The 17398-nt window shown below is 37.7% G+C and overlaps 1 protein-coding gene across 3 annotated transcripts in view; it reads right to left on the minus strand.

Moving 5' to 3' along the window:
- LOC122063505 (structural maintenance of chromosomes protein 5) overlaps positions 1 to 12392 on the minus strand; it is a 58789-nt gene extending 46397 nt beyond the window's left edge. The window contains exons 1-4 of one of the 3 annotated variants that reach the window (XR_006135360.1): positions 12192 to 12392; positions 11771 to 11948; positions 11537 to 11690; positions 3659 to 3732 (exon numbers count right to left, since the gene is read on the minus strand). Coding sequence is in view for 2 of the 3 variants with exons in the window: in XM_042627202.1 (XP_042483136.1) it covers positions 3659 to 3732; positions 11537 to 11690; positions 11771 to 11948; positions 12192 to 12226 (441 nt within the window). In the remaining variant the exon portion in view is untranslated. The remainder of the gene's footprint in view (positions 1 to 3658; positions 3733 to 11536; positions 11691 to 11770; positions 11949 to 12191) is intronic. The other 2 variants (XM_042627202.1, XM_042627201.1) reach the window with 2 other exon arrangements.
- Positions 12393 to 17398: the final 5006 nt, after the last annotated feature.

Consider the following 17398-nt stretch of genomic DNA (forward strand, 5'->3'; position numbering starts at 1 on the left):
GCAAAAAATAGGATAAATACTTGGTGGTTGGCCTTCACTTTTTATGTGTCACACCGTACTGTAACCCAATCCATGACTTCACACAACCAGAATTTATTTTCCATAGAAAAAAATTTTTCTATATTTTTCTGAATTTTCTGTAAGTTCTCAAAATAAATTTTAAAATGTAGAGATTAAAATAATTAGCTTTCAGCAAAAATAAAACCTGACTCTATGAGGCCGTAGATCAGCCAATGATGTCTAACATATGTTATGTTGAGCTCCAAACACTAAGGGCCTGTTTGATAACGTTTCTGTTGTTTCTGTGGATAGAAAAAGCAGATTTTTCTTTTTTCTTTTTTTTGGAAAATAAAGTGTTTGATAAACCTCTTTCTGGAAATGTTTCTTGCAGATATTGGGGCCCATTTGATAACGTTTCAAGAGACACGTTTCTGCCGTTTCTGGACACGGCAAAAACGGAACAAAAAGCGTTTGATAAAACTGTTTCGTTTCACTGGTTTTCAGAAATAGAAATTGAAATTTCTACCTATTTATGGTTCAAGAAACGACCTAGGCGAAACAAGTAGAGCCGTTTCTGCAAACGACTCGTGGCCATTCTTTCGCTGGTTACTATCGACTTCTAGAAACATGACTTATCAAACACCTTCAATTCCATTTCTGTTTCTAGAAACAGAAATTTATGTTTCTGCCGTTTCTTGAAACAGAAACGGCAAAAACGTTATCAAACGGGCCCTTGGTGTTTGAGCATCTTCCTCTCCCCATTCTTGCAGACATGTTCAGATTATAATGTTCTTCCCCTGCCCTGTCATAAGCCAGGTGCTTACACTGGAAAGCTTCTTTTGCATCATCAATAGTGACAATGGCTACATCTGAACCAATCCCAGTTCCTCATTACCTGAAAATTTAGCATTTTTACTGTAACTGGCTGGAACAGATGCACTTGAAGATGGAATCTCAAACATCTTAAACTGAGAAGTTGAAGGTGAAGCATCACTGACAGGGACTTGTTGATAGGGTTCTCTTCGAATTCGAGTTGCAGCAAATGTAGCAGATATCTCCAAGGCATTCAAAGAAACCCAAGCATCTCCATCACAATTAATTGAGAGAAAATCAATGGCTTCACTATCCACCTTGACATGAACCCCAACTCTTCATGACAAACCCTTCTCAGCATCATCAGCTGCTCGCTTAAGCAACTTACCAATGTCGTTGGGCTGCAGGGGACTAACAGCAAGAACCCTACACCTTGACAGCAACAGTTTAAATAGGTGAAACGATGGGTTCTCAGTAGTTGCAGCCATAAACACAACACCCATCTTCAGTCAGAGGCAAGAACGAGTTTTGCTGAGATTTATTAAACCTATGACCCTCATCAACTAGCAAAACCGTTCTTTTGTTCTTGTTCTGCTTCATTTTCCTAGCATCCTCAATGGCATCCCTAACATCCTTAATCCCAGCAGTTACAGCCGATAGAGAAACGGAACGATACGAATCAGAAGCCGAATTGGCAATGGCCTTGGTGATTGAAGTCTTACCAGTGCCAGGGGGTCCCCAGAACACAACTGAAGGCAAGCAATCACAGTCCAAGGCCAATCGAAGAACCGAATTCTTGGCCAACGACCACAGTGATGGTCAAAGGACCCATTCGGTCAGATAAGGGTTCATGGGGTTCCTCTGAAAGTGAGCTGAGAAGAGTCCGGCCATGAACAAAGCTAAGGACGCTTGGGAAGAGATTCTTTACTGTCTCCATCAAATTCCTTTCCCACGATTGTGATTTTTTCTGGAGTGGGGTAGTTTCTTTGAATCCAATTTCAGGGGAAGATGTTCTAGACTATTTCTTCTTTGTTTTCTGGTGAGATTCTTTCAAGTTGTTGAAGATGCAAGATGACGGAGCACCTTCAAGGGAGCAGGGTGGAGATGGGATGAGCTTGGCAGACAATCTATCAATTTGGAACAATGAGTTTCATCCTCGAGGGTTTTGGGGTAGGTCAAGTAAAATCGTCGGGTTTTCTTTAATTTCCCCACTCACTTGTTTCTAGAAACAAAGAAATACCTCATACTTGTTTCTCCAATCTTGTTTCTAGAACAAAAAATTGACATAAATTTCAATTACATTTCAAGAAACGGGTGAAATGATAAAGGTTTGTCAAACAGTTTTGGGGCCCTTTTTCCATTTCTCGACAAAGAAAAATGGAAAAAACATGTATCTGGAAACGTTATCAAAACGGACCCTAAGTAACAACCCTAAAAAAAAAAAATTATATATATATATATATATGTTGCAAGAAACACTACGTTTTAATTTGAAAAATCTTTAAAATTTATGAAAGTTTTTGGTATCGACCTAAAGGTCTAACACACCAATCCGAAAGCTGGTAGAGAATAGGGGAAAGTGCTTAAGATTTGGCTCAATTCTGATCCTGCTGTTTTGGTGTTTGAAGAATGAGGGTGGTAATAATGCAAATGGTGACAGACGATGATGCCTGAATGTTGAAGATAGTAAGATAACTTTGGCAAGCTAGAATCCCACTAGTGCCCCACTTTAGGAGTCTCACCTAAAGCCCATTGCCCCACACAATAAATACTCAAATAGTATGCTTGAAAATTCGTTGGTTGCCTTCGAGAGCAGCTAGGATTTGCATTATGCAGAGATGGAAATCTAGAGTACAGCACAATAACATTAAAGAGACTCTTAGAATTCCAAAACATAGAAAACTGTTTCCAAAACATAGAAAATTGCTAGAAGAAAATGCAAGAAGATGAAAAGGCATAAAAGAAATTGCTAGAAGATGGACTCTGCTGGCCAGAATTTGACTGCTATATGATGAGAAGGTTAGGCAGTGGGGCTGATCCCGGACTTGGGCTGGCCACCCTTTCAAGAGTACCTGGAGAAGCAAGGGTCAGACCTCTTTCAGAGGCCGGTTGCCGGATCAGATGGATGCCCTACATCAGTAATGTCACTATATTTACAAGTGAAGATAATGATTAATGTCTCATTGCATTATTATTTTTTATACATTATGGTATTATAATTTCAAAAAATAAAATTATAATCTTATTTTTAATTAATGAAAAAAAAAATGGATTAGGAAAAAATAAGAAATAACTATATGGCTGTTGGGAAAAGGTTCTCTCAACCGACAGGGTAGGATGGAATCTCCCACACTATCCCATGCTAGCACCTCATTGGCTGTTGGATACCTCTTTTTTTTTCATCTAAGCTGTTCAATCTTCTTGATGATGCAACCCTCTCTCCATCGACGTTGCACCTTCTCTTTCTCCCCCCTTGCCATTGGAACCACCTTCTCTTTCTCCACAGTGAAAAACACTCTTTAGCTAGAAGTAGAAATGATTAAAAATATGATCACACAAAAAGTGAGAAGTATGCTGCATACGTTAGTCCCATGATGCAACAACTATTTGACTCCACGTCAATAGCATGCAACACTGTGTGGTAATCCATAGAACTAAGAATATCAAAACATATAAATATATTAAGCAGCAATGTTTTATGCACATATTATTGTTAGTCAGCAACTCCAAGCTGGAAGTTCTAACTAACTGGAGTTTTACCATTTGGAAGAAAGGATCTGTTTCTTTCTTTTTTGACAAAAGGTAAAAAAACAGAACCTTTGCAGGAAAAAAAATAGTAATTTACCTGTGTCAAATTGTTGACTTGGATATTGAACCCTTGAATTATTTCGACTACATCCTTTTTTGGCACTACTTTGCCTGAAATGGCAAACCACGTAATATATAAAAGTTAAAATCAGTTTACACTTATGATTCCTTCTTTTAAAACCTCTTCAAACAAAATGAAAAACGCAAAATATTTAGTAAAACGAAAAAAACTTAAACCATGTATGAGCAGCCAAATTTAAGTTGAATAATAATTGAACCCTTATCTGCTTTCTGTACTTTCTTTTCCCTCCAAGTAGTTGGAATTTCCCAAAGAGCAAAAAGCAAATTCACTAAGAAAAATTAAAACTGAAAGTGATAATAAGTAGAGAAGAGATATATAAGGATAAGCTACATCTTACATAAGGTTCAGTGAGAGGAAAAACTTGAACTAGACAGAAGAAATACAAGGACACCAACAAGAAGAGTAGCAATAACCCCGTTTCAATTTGCTAAAGCTGTCTCCCTTGCTAGCACACCCAAATACAATCGGATAAAGAATGATAATACTTGAATAAACAATCACCCAGAAAAACTAAAATTTGAGTGAGAGAATATGATCCTCCACTAAAGCCTCTGAGAAAGTACAAAATATATAGATTCAAAGGCATGAATTTAAGCCCTGAAGCTTGAGGCAACTGCATTTGCCTTACCTCACCTTTCTGGTCTCAAATCCTAGAAAACTTCACAAACCCCCTCCTCTAATTAGCCTCCACTGAATGGTAAGAGAGCTATTTATAAATTTTTCCTAACATCTAAAAGAAACCATAATTCACATGTAAAATCAAAGGCCAAGCCAAGGACAATTTCTAAATAAAAGTCCACCCAGCTAAAAACAGACAACTCGCAAACCAAATGAAGTTCAACAAAAGCAATCACATCGCACCACTACTAAAAACCAATCTCTAACACAGATTTCTAATAACCTAAGACTTAAACATGCCATCTTCATCATATTTACAATTCTAATAAATACTATGTGTGCTTAATCACTTTCCCAAACAATCAAACAAAATATAGTAACTTAAGAAATAGAATTCAAATCAAACTCATAAACAAAACCCTAAAATTCTGCCAGTAAATTAATCAAAATTTATCCAAATCAGCTCACAATGCCAAGATTATGGTCTTGTTGGGAAGATAACAAACAAAATTTCATAGAGCACCAAAATCACACAATATCGAAGAAATTCAACCTTACAAAAATATGTCCAAAAACTCCAAATTAAAGTGAAAGAAATAATCCACATAATGACTCAAATTTGTTAAAAACATGCACATGCAGCTCCATGCATGCATTACCTTTCTTGAGTTGAAAATCAGCAATTTGCTGAAGAAACACCATTTTTATAACTTATGACCAATAAAAATCATTACTTAGTATAAGATATATAAAAAAATACAGATCCAAGAGAACGAAAATAAACTGTGCAGGCTATAAACAGTGCATACAAAAGTAATCCAAAAATGTATGCAGAAAGCAAAGTGTCAAATCTCCAAAATAACTCCCCAATCACTTCCAAAAACCTGAGGAGAAACAAAAGCACAAAGGATCTATTATAAACCTGGTGGGAGAGAAGTTTTTTAGAGACATGAAGACACAATTTAAGGTTTTCTTACCTTCGAATTGATAAAGGCTTTAACTTCAATATGAAATACATTCATAATCCCTTTACTTTTTAGTAAACTGGGCAAAATCATTTCACCAAAACCATGCTGTAAACAATGTTCGAAATTTCGGTCGAAACAACAAAATTTCAATGACTAACTTCGGTTTTCACAGAGGTCAAAACAAAATGAGGTGCAACTCTATAAGAATACAGAATTTCATTCGAAATTTCAACCAAAATGTTCATTTGGGAGATACATTCCAAAATTTCGACTAAAGCATTACACTATTGCGATAGAAACCCAAGGAAACCCCCATAAAACTACCCAAAATAACCTTCAATCTCTTGGAGGATCACAACAGTGTAAACTACTTTAGAGCATCTATAACTATCAATTGTTGGATTTGAGTGAAGAATCGCACAAGATTCAAATTTGAAGGCAAACAGCTTTTTTTCCCGAAATTAAATTATGAAAAAAATAAGGTAGATATACAATGGTACGCCTTCAATTTTTTATGTTGGGCAATGTTGGCCGATCTCAACATTAATTTTTTTTGTAAAAAATATTTTTTTATTTTAAAAAATCCAAAATTACGAAAAATATGGAAACTATTCTGATTTGATTTCAAAATCCGGAAACTTAGTGAAAATATTGTTGATGTATTTTGAACTAAAAACTATTAGGGAGAAAGAAGGGTCCCTAGTTGCGCCGCCCCTGCGCCTAGACACAGAGGACAGCAAAATGACGCCCCCACACCCCTTTGATGCCGTTGAATAATGTAATTAGACTACTACTCACGAAAGGATTGGGACTACTACATATGTAAGGATCAGAACAACTATTGTTGCTATAAATAAAGGAAGGATTGTGCCCATTAGGCAACAAGTCCATATTTCCCTAATTCTACATGGTATCAGAGTAGATCTGATCACCAAACCTGAAACCCAAACCCCAGTCCATTCTATTCTTCTTCCTCCTACCAAGGTTTAGGATTACCACTGCTGAAACCAAACCCACACCTCCATCGCTGCAAACCCCTGCTGCGACCCATCTTCCTACAACAAAACCAATCTGCGACCCTTGCTGCAGACCCACGATGCTGCTGCGACCCATCTCATCTCTGAAACCCATCACCTTCTTCACTGCAACCAGACCCAAACCTGCAACCATCCACTCCATTGCTTCCGAATCCCAAGTCTTCTCTTCCAGGTATAACCTTTCTCGCACTTTTGATCAGTCTCTTGATGCTCCTATTGCTCGTAAAAAAGGCAATCAGACTTGTACTCAGCATCCTACTTCTAACTTGGTGTCATATAATGCTCTCTCCCCATCATATCTTGCATTTATGTCCTCCTTGTCCTCTGTTTCTATTCTTAAAACCTGTCAGGAGGCAAATATAGAACCTAAATGGAAGGAGGCGATGAATGAGGAGACGAAAGCTCTTCGCAAGAATAACACATGGGATCTGGCTGTTCTTCCCTTGCAAAAGCGACCAGTTGGCTGCAAATGGGTGTTCACGGTCAAACATAATGTTGATGGGACTATGGATTGATACAAGGCAAGACTAGTGGAAAGGGCTTTACTCAAACTTATGGGATTGACTACCAGGAGGCCTTGCACCTATAGCAAAAATGAATACAATCCAAGTTATCATCTCCTGTGCAATGAGCCAAGGATGGGAGCTACAACAATTGGATGGCAAAAGCGCCTTTCTTCATGGAGAGCTGACTGAAGAAATGTATATGGACATTCCACCTGGATACTCTAGCTCAGAAACACAAGGCAAGGTATGTAAACTGAAAGAGAGCTCTATATGTATTGAAGCAATCTCCCAGGGCATGGTTTGGACGTTTTCACAAGGCCATGATAATTGTTGGCTTTACACAAAGTACTGCTAATCATACACTGTTTATTAAAAAGGTGGGTGATCGGATTACTATATTGATAGTCTATGTCGATGATATTGTTGTTACTGGCAATAATACAAGTGAAATCTCTAAGCTCAAGGCCTATCTTGGCAAGGAGTTTGAGATCAAGGACCTGGGAAGACTGAAATACTTTCTTAGCATTGAGGTGGCACATTCAACCAAAAGTATTGTTCTCTCCTAGAGAAAATATACCTTGAACCTCCTCTCAGGGACTAGTATGTTAGGGTGTAAACCCTTGGATACTCCTATTGAAGCTAACTCTCATCTCAGAAGCAAGGAAGGTGAACATATTGATAAGGGTCGGTATCAAAGATTGGTCGGAAGACTCATATATCTATCCATACAAGACCAGACATAACTCATGCAATAAGTTTGGTGAGTCAGTACATGCATGATCCCTATTCATCACATATGTTGTAAACCGGATTCTTAGGTACTTGAAGACAGCACTAGGAAACGGAACTTTATTCTCTCCTACAAATCACATGAGGATTGAGGCATACACTGATGCTGATTGGACAGGCTCTCCAGACAATCGTCACTCTACTACTGGCTACTGTACATTTATTAGTGGCAACTTAGTTATGTGGCACAGTAAGAAGCAGCCAGTTGTGGCTAGATCAAGTGCAAAAGCTGACTTCCAAGTTATGGCACATGGGATTTGCGAGCTACTTTGGTTGCAGGGTCTTCTTCATGACCTGGGTATGTCCATTCAGGTGCCGATGTTGCTATATTGTGATAATAAATCAGCCATCATTGCACACAACACTGTTCAGCATGATCATACTAAGCATAGCAAGATCGATAGGCATTTCATCAAAGAGAAGTTAGAGCAAGGACTAATCTGTATTCCTTTTGTGTGAAGTGAAGATCAGTTAGCCGATGTTCTCAAAAAAGGACCTAGTAGTAAATCTTTTTATTTTATTTTGACCAAGTTGAGTATGCGTGATATCCATGCACCAACTTGAGGAGAAGTGTTGAATAATGTAATTAGGACTACTACTCATGAAATGATTAGGACTACTACTCCTGTAAGGATTAGGACTACTATTGTTGCATTAAATAAAGGAAGGACCGTGCCCATTAGGCAACAAGTCCATATTTCCCTAATTCTACAGATGCCTATATGCACCCCCTCACTGGCCCCAACATTGGCGTAGGGGACAAGCAACCAAGGAGCATTCTTTTCCCATTATGATTGTGTTGTTTTTTTCCCATTATGATTATGTTGTTCCTTAATTACTTTTTCTCAATTAGGTGATTAGGAGAAATGAGGTTCTATGGATGTTTTTTGGTAATGATATTATTTTGGTGGATGAGAGAATAACAGGTATTTACGTAAAGTTAGAGTTATAGAGATCAACCTCGGAATCAAAAGGTTTTAAGATAAGTAGAACAAAAACGGAGTATATGGTGTGTAAAGCTTTAGGTACACTAAGATGGATAACAAAATGGTGAAACTTGAAGACAGAGATACCAGAAGGTGATATAGAGGATGATTTGTTTCTCAAAGAATTAAAGTGGGATGGATGAAGTGGAGAGGTTGTCCAAAGTGTTGTGTGACTGACGTACCCCAGTAAAGCTTAACAGAAAATTCTATAGGACAGTCGTAAGACCGACTACGATGTATGGGGCGGAATGTTGGACAGTTAAGAAGCATAATATTGATTAACTAAGTGTAGCGGAGATAAGGATGTTGAGAGGGATGTGCAACAAAACTAGATAGGATAAAGGAATGACTATATTAGAGCTGATTTGGGAATTGCCGCAATTCAGGACAAGCTCTGAGAAAGTCATTTGAGGTGGCAAGGCTATGTTCAACAAAGGCCTTGGGATGCACTAGTTAGGAGGAGTGATCGAATTCAAATGGAAGAATCTAAAAGAGCAAGGGGCAAGCCTAAAATGATCATAGGAGAAATAGTGACAAAAGACATGCATACTATAGGTCTTGACCCTAGTATGACCTCGAATAAAGTTGTTTGGAGGGAAAGGATTCATGTAGCCAACCCCATTTAGGTGGGATTTTACTAAGGTGTTGTTGTGTTCCTTTCTTTTTTACTTTTTATTAATATTTTACCCTATCATGGATCCATGTAGCCGACCCCATTTAGCTAGGAAAAGGTTAAATTGTTATTTTTGTTATAATTAGGAAAAATATAAAACTTGGAGGAAAATTTGAGAAATAGTTTTATTGGTGTTCTAGAATTCTAAATTGATGTAGAAAAGTTAATAATGTGTGCGTTATTGTTGCAATGATGTAAAAAGGTCGCACAATGGCTGCTTAGGGGGGGAGATATTGATGGAGGCATTGGTAACAACGAAACAAAGTCACAATGCACTTATTAAGGGAAGAAGAATATGGGAGGTGAGGCCACAGGACCAAAGTGGCATTTGGAAAGTGGTTATAAAGATGTGACTAAATGTCCTAGGGTCCCTAGTGATGCTCAGAAGGTCATGGTTGTCCTCATAAAGGGAGAAGACAAAAGAAGTTGGACAAGCATGAGGCCAAGGAGGAGTTTGAGGAAGCAGTGCTTAAGGTAAAACCCAGCACCAGGGGATGTATATGATATTAGGAGATGCCTATAGATGTGCAGACAGAAGCAGAGGCAAGATAAATACAGATTGCTATGGTAGGGAACCAAGTTACCATTGGTAGAGCAAGATTAAGCAAGAGATTCCAGGGGAGGAGTTGGATCCTCTAGACCAATTACACCATAAGCTAGTGGTAGTGGTTCTACATAGGCTAGAGATGGGAGAGAGGAAGAAGTATAAGCAATCAGCCATAAGCAAACGAAAATTCCCTACCAGTAATCACAGAGTATCAGAGGACCCATATTAGACGATGTCATTGGCATAATTGAGCAGGATCTTGCCATCCTCGGGACACAAGATACTAGCAGAGTAGGTTGAAGCACATGTGGTTTGACTAGAAGCGCAATGGGTGACGCCATGTTCAAGTGGTTCTTTTGCCATAGTATCCTAGGGGAGAGACCATACTACCAAAACATATTAGACATTGTAGGAAAGTTCAGCCCATGAATGAAGGGGGCCACTGCATATGAGCTCATGAATGTCTATTTGCCCCATCAAAGAGGAGCTCGAGGACTACTCCGCCCCCTAACCACATCAGCCCAGTTCACCAAGTAGCTGCAATAGGAAAACAATTGTTTCATCTTCCTAGCCTAGTGATCTATGTCCTAGGTTGGGTTACCTCGAGTACATTGACGAAAACATTTATAGGGCATTGTGGTGGACTTTGAGTGTTTCTTCATTTATGATACAGTCGAAGAAACAGTATGTCAACAGTGATAATCTTCAAGTGTTTTTAAGCCTCTTTGAAACTCTGTGGTACTGACGTACACATAGGTGTGTCAATAGTTATGCTTATACAATTGTACTTATTTTCTACATTAAATGGTTTTTCCTCATTCTTAAAACATATTTCAGTTGCTTTTCTTGCATGTTGTGAAAAATAGGTTATATAAGACAAAGGGTATATGCCATAGCGTATAGTAGCAACCTAGATCCAAATTCCAAAGACAAACTACTACTTTAATGTGTTTTGTTTTTCAAGCTAGTGGTTTAGATGTGTAACCATGGTTAATTACACTAACCACAAAGTTTCAGGTGAAAAACCAACTATTGGACCACTGAAATACATAAAAAATTTTTTTTTTTTTTTGGCTGAAAATGTACAATATTTCAACCAAAATTTTCCCATTTCACGAAACATTTCAGCTTCAACCAGGGTCAAAATCAAAGTTTTGAACATTGGTTGGAAGATGCGACAGATTTTTATTTTTCTGAAAAGGCATTTAGATTTTAAATGAAGATTTAGTTTATGGATTTTTCATTTCTCTAGTACACATTTTATGATTTGATGGACACCAAAACTGTGCAATGCAAAATAGTGAATGCTGGTCATATCTTGAAAGTCAACAGAAATCAATCAATGAAATCTGGTGCTGCAATGGCAAAGTAATAGAAAGTTCAATGAGATTATTAATATGCTTAGCCTAGAGTATGCTTCTCATACAGGCTTATTCATAAAGATGGTAACTGTAATTTCTAATGCTCTGGCTTTTAAGAAGTGTTGGTCCTCCCATTGTTCACCCCTTCTTATTCAGATAGAATGCCAATTTTATCTCATGGTACTTCCTTTCTTTTTTTCCTTTGGGATCACTTCCTTTCACTCTTAACTTATGTCTAGAGAGAATGCCACATTTGCAGCATCCAGTTGCAGAAAACAATAGTTCATCCAAAAGTTTAGTCCTTGAACACAAAAGGATAAGCCCAACATTGCGGGTGACATATCATACCATTCAACATCCACTCAGACTTGTTATGCTTGTCTATCTTTCGTTTGATACTAATCTGCTCCTCGGAAGCATCACCTCTCAAAGAAATCCTAATATAACCAGAATCCTCTCCGCGTTTCACATATGCACCAACACTAGAAGCCCTTCCAAGTAGCTGCGCAAAGATGCAAAGTTTCAACTTAGTTACAGCCCTAAACACAGAATAATTGCAATTAAGGACATCAGTGTTCCAACCTGAGGCTCGCCACCAAGACCAAGGGCGATCGCGCAGACCACAGAACTTTTCCCCGATCCATTGGGTCCCACTACTAGGTTGAGACGCGAACCAGGTTTGATTATCAGTTCATCAAATGTCATGAAATTACAAAGCTCGATCTCGATAATGTTTCCCGGCAAGTAATCATCCTGACCTCTGAAGAATCCAGCAAACGATGGTCAAAATTTCACATTTAAACCCAGAGAAGAGAGAGAAATTAAAAGGACAGCGCTCCAAGATGCTCTTGCAACAAAATAAAAGGTCAAAAAAATCTTTTGAAGTGACATTATCAAACCCTAATGTATATGTGGAGAACAAATTCCACAAACCCACCAAAGAAGACACAAAAAAGTTAGGTTCTATTTTCCTTTCCGGATGCTAACGGATAGATGTTCATACCTGTTGAGTTTGATGCGTTTAGCAGAAGGCTCCATTGAAGATGCTTCGTTGATGGAAATCTAAGATCTCTGTGAAACCCTAGGTTCGTACGACATTAGGATGAATGAAGAGAGCCAAAGTTTCTGCGGAAAGGGAGTGACAAATGGTAATGAAATGGCGGGAAAACGTTTCTGATATATACTGAAGTCTTTTCCTTCCCGTGTGGGTCAGTCGGACTGGGAGCCTTTCGTGTTCCGGCTTGTGCGGGCAGTAGTACCCCCTAATATAATGTTGTTCATGTGTTCAACCCGTTGGATTGGAATCTTTCTGGCTTAGCGACAGTGATGACAAATCAGCTAGGCTAAGCGCTGAGAACTATGTAGTTGATCTTGGGCCATGCACATTCTGAATTCCATTGGATCATTTTCTCTCCTACTTGCAGTTTGTAAATTTTTTTTTTCCTTTTTTCTTTTTCTTAACTTCCAAACAACTTCCAAACATAGCCATATTTCCTTCTGTGGAGTGGGGAATTCCTCTCTTCATCCAATTTGGATGAAAATTTGCCGCTAGCACTCAAAAAATTCCATGGGGTTGTTAGGGAAGGGATAGGATTCCTTTCCATAGAGGCCAAGGATTTGGTAGTGATCCCACGGCTAGGGGTGACCTTGGGATGCATGCCCGGGTCATCCTAGCCGTGATCCCAAGGTCATCCTAGCCGTGGGATTACTCTTTGATCCTTAGGCCCTATGAACAAGGGTCAGATCCGTTAATAGTTTGGGTTTTCATTTCAATAACAGTTGCCTATTTCCCTCTCAATTGTATCTTCTCTCAAGCCATGTGGATGGCGGCTGGTTTTGGTTTTGTGGTAGGCAATGAACAATTCATGTATGGGTCTCTCTTCTCCTTCTATTTGGATGACAAAGAAAACTTTTGAATGTATTTTTATAAGAATTTCAGATTCAATATTACAAAGTTGGCACTTTGCTCTTGACTACTGCAATAGTTGTCAAGGGTCATACTATTTATCGTTCTAATCACATTTGTTGGTTTTAAATGAATTTAAAACAAATTGAATTTATGGGAGAGAGTTGGGCATGCTGCTAGACCAATAAAAAACACAAGCACGGTTTTGGAATGGTTTTTTTTTCCTTCTTTCAAAAATGAAATTGTCTACTCCATCCAACTTGGGCTAGTACAATTCTATGGTTCTCGGAATCCTCTGATCTCTGGAGTATCAGTTTGTAGCATCAACAACTATTCTTCTTCGTCAATCAATTGGTCTGCATGTGTGCGTAGTGAATACTTTTTGGACCAACCATCAGAAGCCTTTTACTACTACTTTCGATGATTTAGTCTTGGAATAGATTCACAGAGGAATTTTCACCATTGAGTTGGCTAAATTTTTATTGGATAGAATAGGAAGAGTATCGCCTCTGTGACTTTGCTGGGGCATAGGAATCTTTTGCTTGAATTGAATCTCTTTCAACATGTAAGAGGCACATGATCTCAGTTTCTTAATACCTAGTTTTAGTAATTTTGATTGGCTGGTACACGGAAACTTGTTCTATATGGCATATTTTATGAGGCATACTCCACCTGAGAACATGATGCTTGTGTTTCTATGTTAATTGGATTGGGCTTTTCTGTGATATACTGCAGCTAGCTCCTAAAGATGATACAAATCGTTAGTCTGTTACTTTGCTTGGCACCAAAATTTTTTTTTTTACATAATACCTTCTGGTATGGTGGCATTGGCATTCGAATGATATGATTCTCTTTCTAGATTATATGTTCATTCTGTCCTCTTTGTTCATATCATTCCTCGATTTTTTATTTTTTAGAGGTATTTGTAGCAAGCCTAAAAATAATGTAGAAAATAATGAAAAATAAAAATAAATAATATACACAGATTTACGAGGTTCGACAAGATTGCTTACATCATCAGTGAGAAAAAATCTTGTTTCACTATCAATCGAGAATAGGGTTACGATGCTCCTCCTCATACCTCTCAAAATTGTTTACAGAGGAAGTAAACCCACTACAAATATATAGCAAAAAAACTCTAATATTAAAAAGTGAAAAATGTAAGATTTCCTATTAGGTGGGCTAGCATAGTCAAATATTTGTTTCCAAAACCAGTTTAGTGGTGTTGACTAAAGATGGAGTAAGCAGAAATAATCCAATATTATTGGTAAGTGATTTCTATGGAGATATTGGATTCTATTAGCACACCTTAATGGTATGAAATATTTATTACTATGTGTGGACCTGAGGTATTGTTTCCTTAATGAGGAGGAAACCCTAATTTTATTGCAGGGTTGGTCCTTACCCTCACCCCTATATATAGTTATCACTGACCCATTAAGTGAGGCTAACGACCAAAAACAAAAGGGAAAGAGGGTAGACCAGACCAACATTGATCGTGTTGTACGAGGAGCATATACAAAGAAAATTGAGGAGTTCTTATTCTTCAGCCATGGATTCAGGTATGCCTAAAACTTGTCTTTGTAGTGTTTGTCGTGCATGCTTATCGATCTTCATGAATCGTTCCGCATTTATTTTCTTTCAATGGTATCAGAGCCTCGTTCATGAAAAATCGATCGACTGTACCACCAGTAATAAAAAATAAAATTTTCTCCTCGAGTTGTTTTGTTTTAAAGAAACAAGAAAAATAATATATTATATATTACTAAAGGACAAAAACTTACAAAGTTAAATTTAAAAAAAAAAAATGACAAAAGTAAGCCAAACCGTACTTGCTTTTACGGTTTGGTTGTTCTAAAACAAAAAAAAAAAAAAATCTAAACCCACGGGCATTTGGTAGCAATTAAAGTCTATAGGTTTTTTATAATTTCAGTGATTACGCTTCCACTTAGTGGGCTAGTTACTGAGATTGTGAAATTACTATTGACTATTCAAGATGGGTTGCAGTAAAGGAGACTATATGGCGAATGATGTACTCTTGGCACCACAGGTGAGTCTTCATTTGGTCGGTTTCACTTGATAGTGTGAGGGTGACATTTTGGGCTTCATAGCTTTGGAGGTTCTTATCTTACCACCACAGGTGATGGAATTTTCAGAGTGGTGTTGTTTCGAGCATCTCGCCTTGCATGTGAAAAATTTCACTACGTGTTGGGCGATCTTGCCACCACATGTGTGACCCTGATGACGTCGGATCTTTCCCCAGTTTCTGTTTTCCTACAGTTATTGAAAACAATACTGGAATAAATCTGATTAACAGCTCAATTAGTCAGATTTAATTATATTGTTGGGAAGTTTAATATACCTTCTGTTCTTGCATATTGCATATTTTGGTAAATATGTATGATTATATTTGTCAACTTTGACTTCTCAGTTATTTTCTGTTAAAAAAAAAAAAAAGGATTGAATGGTTCCAATTTTAAGGAATGGAACTAATCCTTTAATATTTCTCTGGCCATTATAATAATAAATTTTAATCTTAATTTATGAGCCTCCTAAGCCAGTGGTTGTTAATTATGTTCAAGCTAAGGTTCTTTATGAAAATGGGAGGAATTGAATAGGTTTATCTAAAGATCAGTGGGAGTAAGCTCATGAATCATAAATTTCTGTAGAACTATATTATTACAAATTGTTGACTCTATATCTAAACCATTGAGGATGTTCTGTGACAACTCCGCTGCAGTTTGTTTATTTCATAACCGTAAAAGTACTTCAGACTCTAAACACATTGACATTAAGTAATTTTTTGTCAAAGAGAAAGTTCAAGAGTCACAGATTACAATGGAACAGATTGCTACAGAAAACATGATTGCAGATCATCTTACTAAGGCTTGCCTCCAAAAGTCTTTCAAGAGCATGTCACTAATATGGGACTTGTTAGTTCTTTTGATGTATTTTATTAGTGGAAGTTTTGCTCAATATGTTCGCATTTGACTTTCAGTTTTAGTTTATACATATGATGCATTATTATTTTTCTCAAGAATATATATGCATTTTTTATTATGGCCATTTGTTTATATGTATACACTTATTTATTTGCCTCATACAGAAAATTGAGGTTATATGTGGTGTACTTACCTCATTCGGTATCTAAGGTTCCAGTCAATACACACACATCCAGTCGCTAGCAAAGCCTCGTTTGATTGAGGTCTAGTGCTAGTGTTGTGGGACATCCGGACCTAGTCCCAATGAACTTCATTAATTGAAGCTTGAGCGTTTGGAAGACGCTTGTAGTTAATGAGACCTTCAATATTTGTCTCATAGGGCTCATTTGGTTTTTGAGCCAGGACCAATTTGGAAATAGACATGATGATCACTATAGCATGTTATTTTCATACCACACTTTCATACTGCTCAGCCCAAGTCGGTGATGTTATGAGCACTTTGACGTGTGTGGTCTCATATCGCTTTAGATGTGATGATCAATACGGTTGGGTGTTTGTAATTCTCATTCAGACCAAGGCATTTGGTTTAAGGTGCATTCCATTCGACACTGTTTTGTTTGTGACCACATTCAGTTTATCTAAATCGGAGAGTCGTTTTAAATAAATTTTTAAAATCTAAAACTTGTGACATATGCTACCCAAGTGGGAGATTGTAAGATTTCCTATTAGGTGGGCTAGCATAGTCAAATATTTGTTTCCAAAATCGGTTTAGTGGTGTTGACTAAAGATGGAGTAAGCAGAAATAATCCAATATTATTGGTAAGTGATCTCTATGGAGATATTGGATTCTAAACCGGTTTTGAAAATATTTATTACTATGTGTGGACCTAAGGTATTGTTTCCTTAATGGGGAGGAAACCCTAATTTTATTGCAGGGTTGGTCCTTACCCTCACCCCTATATATAGTTATCACTGACCCATTAAGTGAGGCTAGTGACCAAAAGCAAAAAGGAAAGAGGGTAGACCAGACCAACATTGATCGTGTTGTACGAGGAGCATATACGAAGAAAATTGAGGAGTTCTTATTCTTCAGCCATGGATTCAGGTGTGCCTAAAACTTGTCTTTGTAGTGTTTGTCGTGCATGCTTATCGATCTTCATGAATCGTTCCGCATTTATTTTCTTTAAAAAAATTGTTCTCAATAAACAAGTCCCAAATAAAAAATTCGAGCAGAGGGTGCATTTGCTACGTAGGAGGACTCTTGCCCCCCTTGCAGCCCTCATGACCCATTTGGAGGGCTTGCACCAGTACTCCTTGAATTAAATTGCAACGAAATACAATACATTGTATCCCAACAATATT

The sequence above is a fragment of the Macadamia integrifolia genome, unplaced genomic scaffold, assembly GCF_013358625.1.
Source record: "Macadamia integrifolia cultivar HAES 741 unplaced genomic scaffold, SCU_Mint_v3 scaffold1342, whole genome shotgun sequence".
NCBI classification, from domain to species: Eukaryota; Viridiplantae; Streptophyta; class Magnoliopsida; order Proteales; family Proteaceae; genus Macadamia; species Macadamia integrifolia.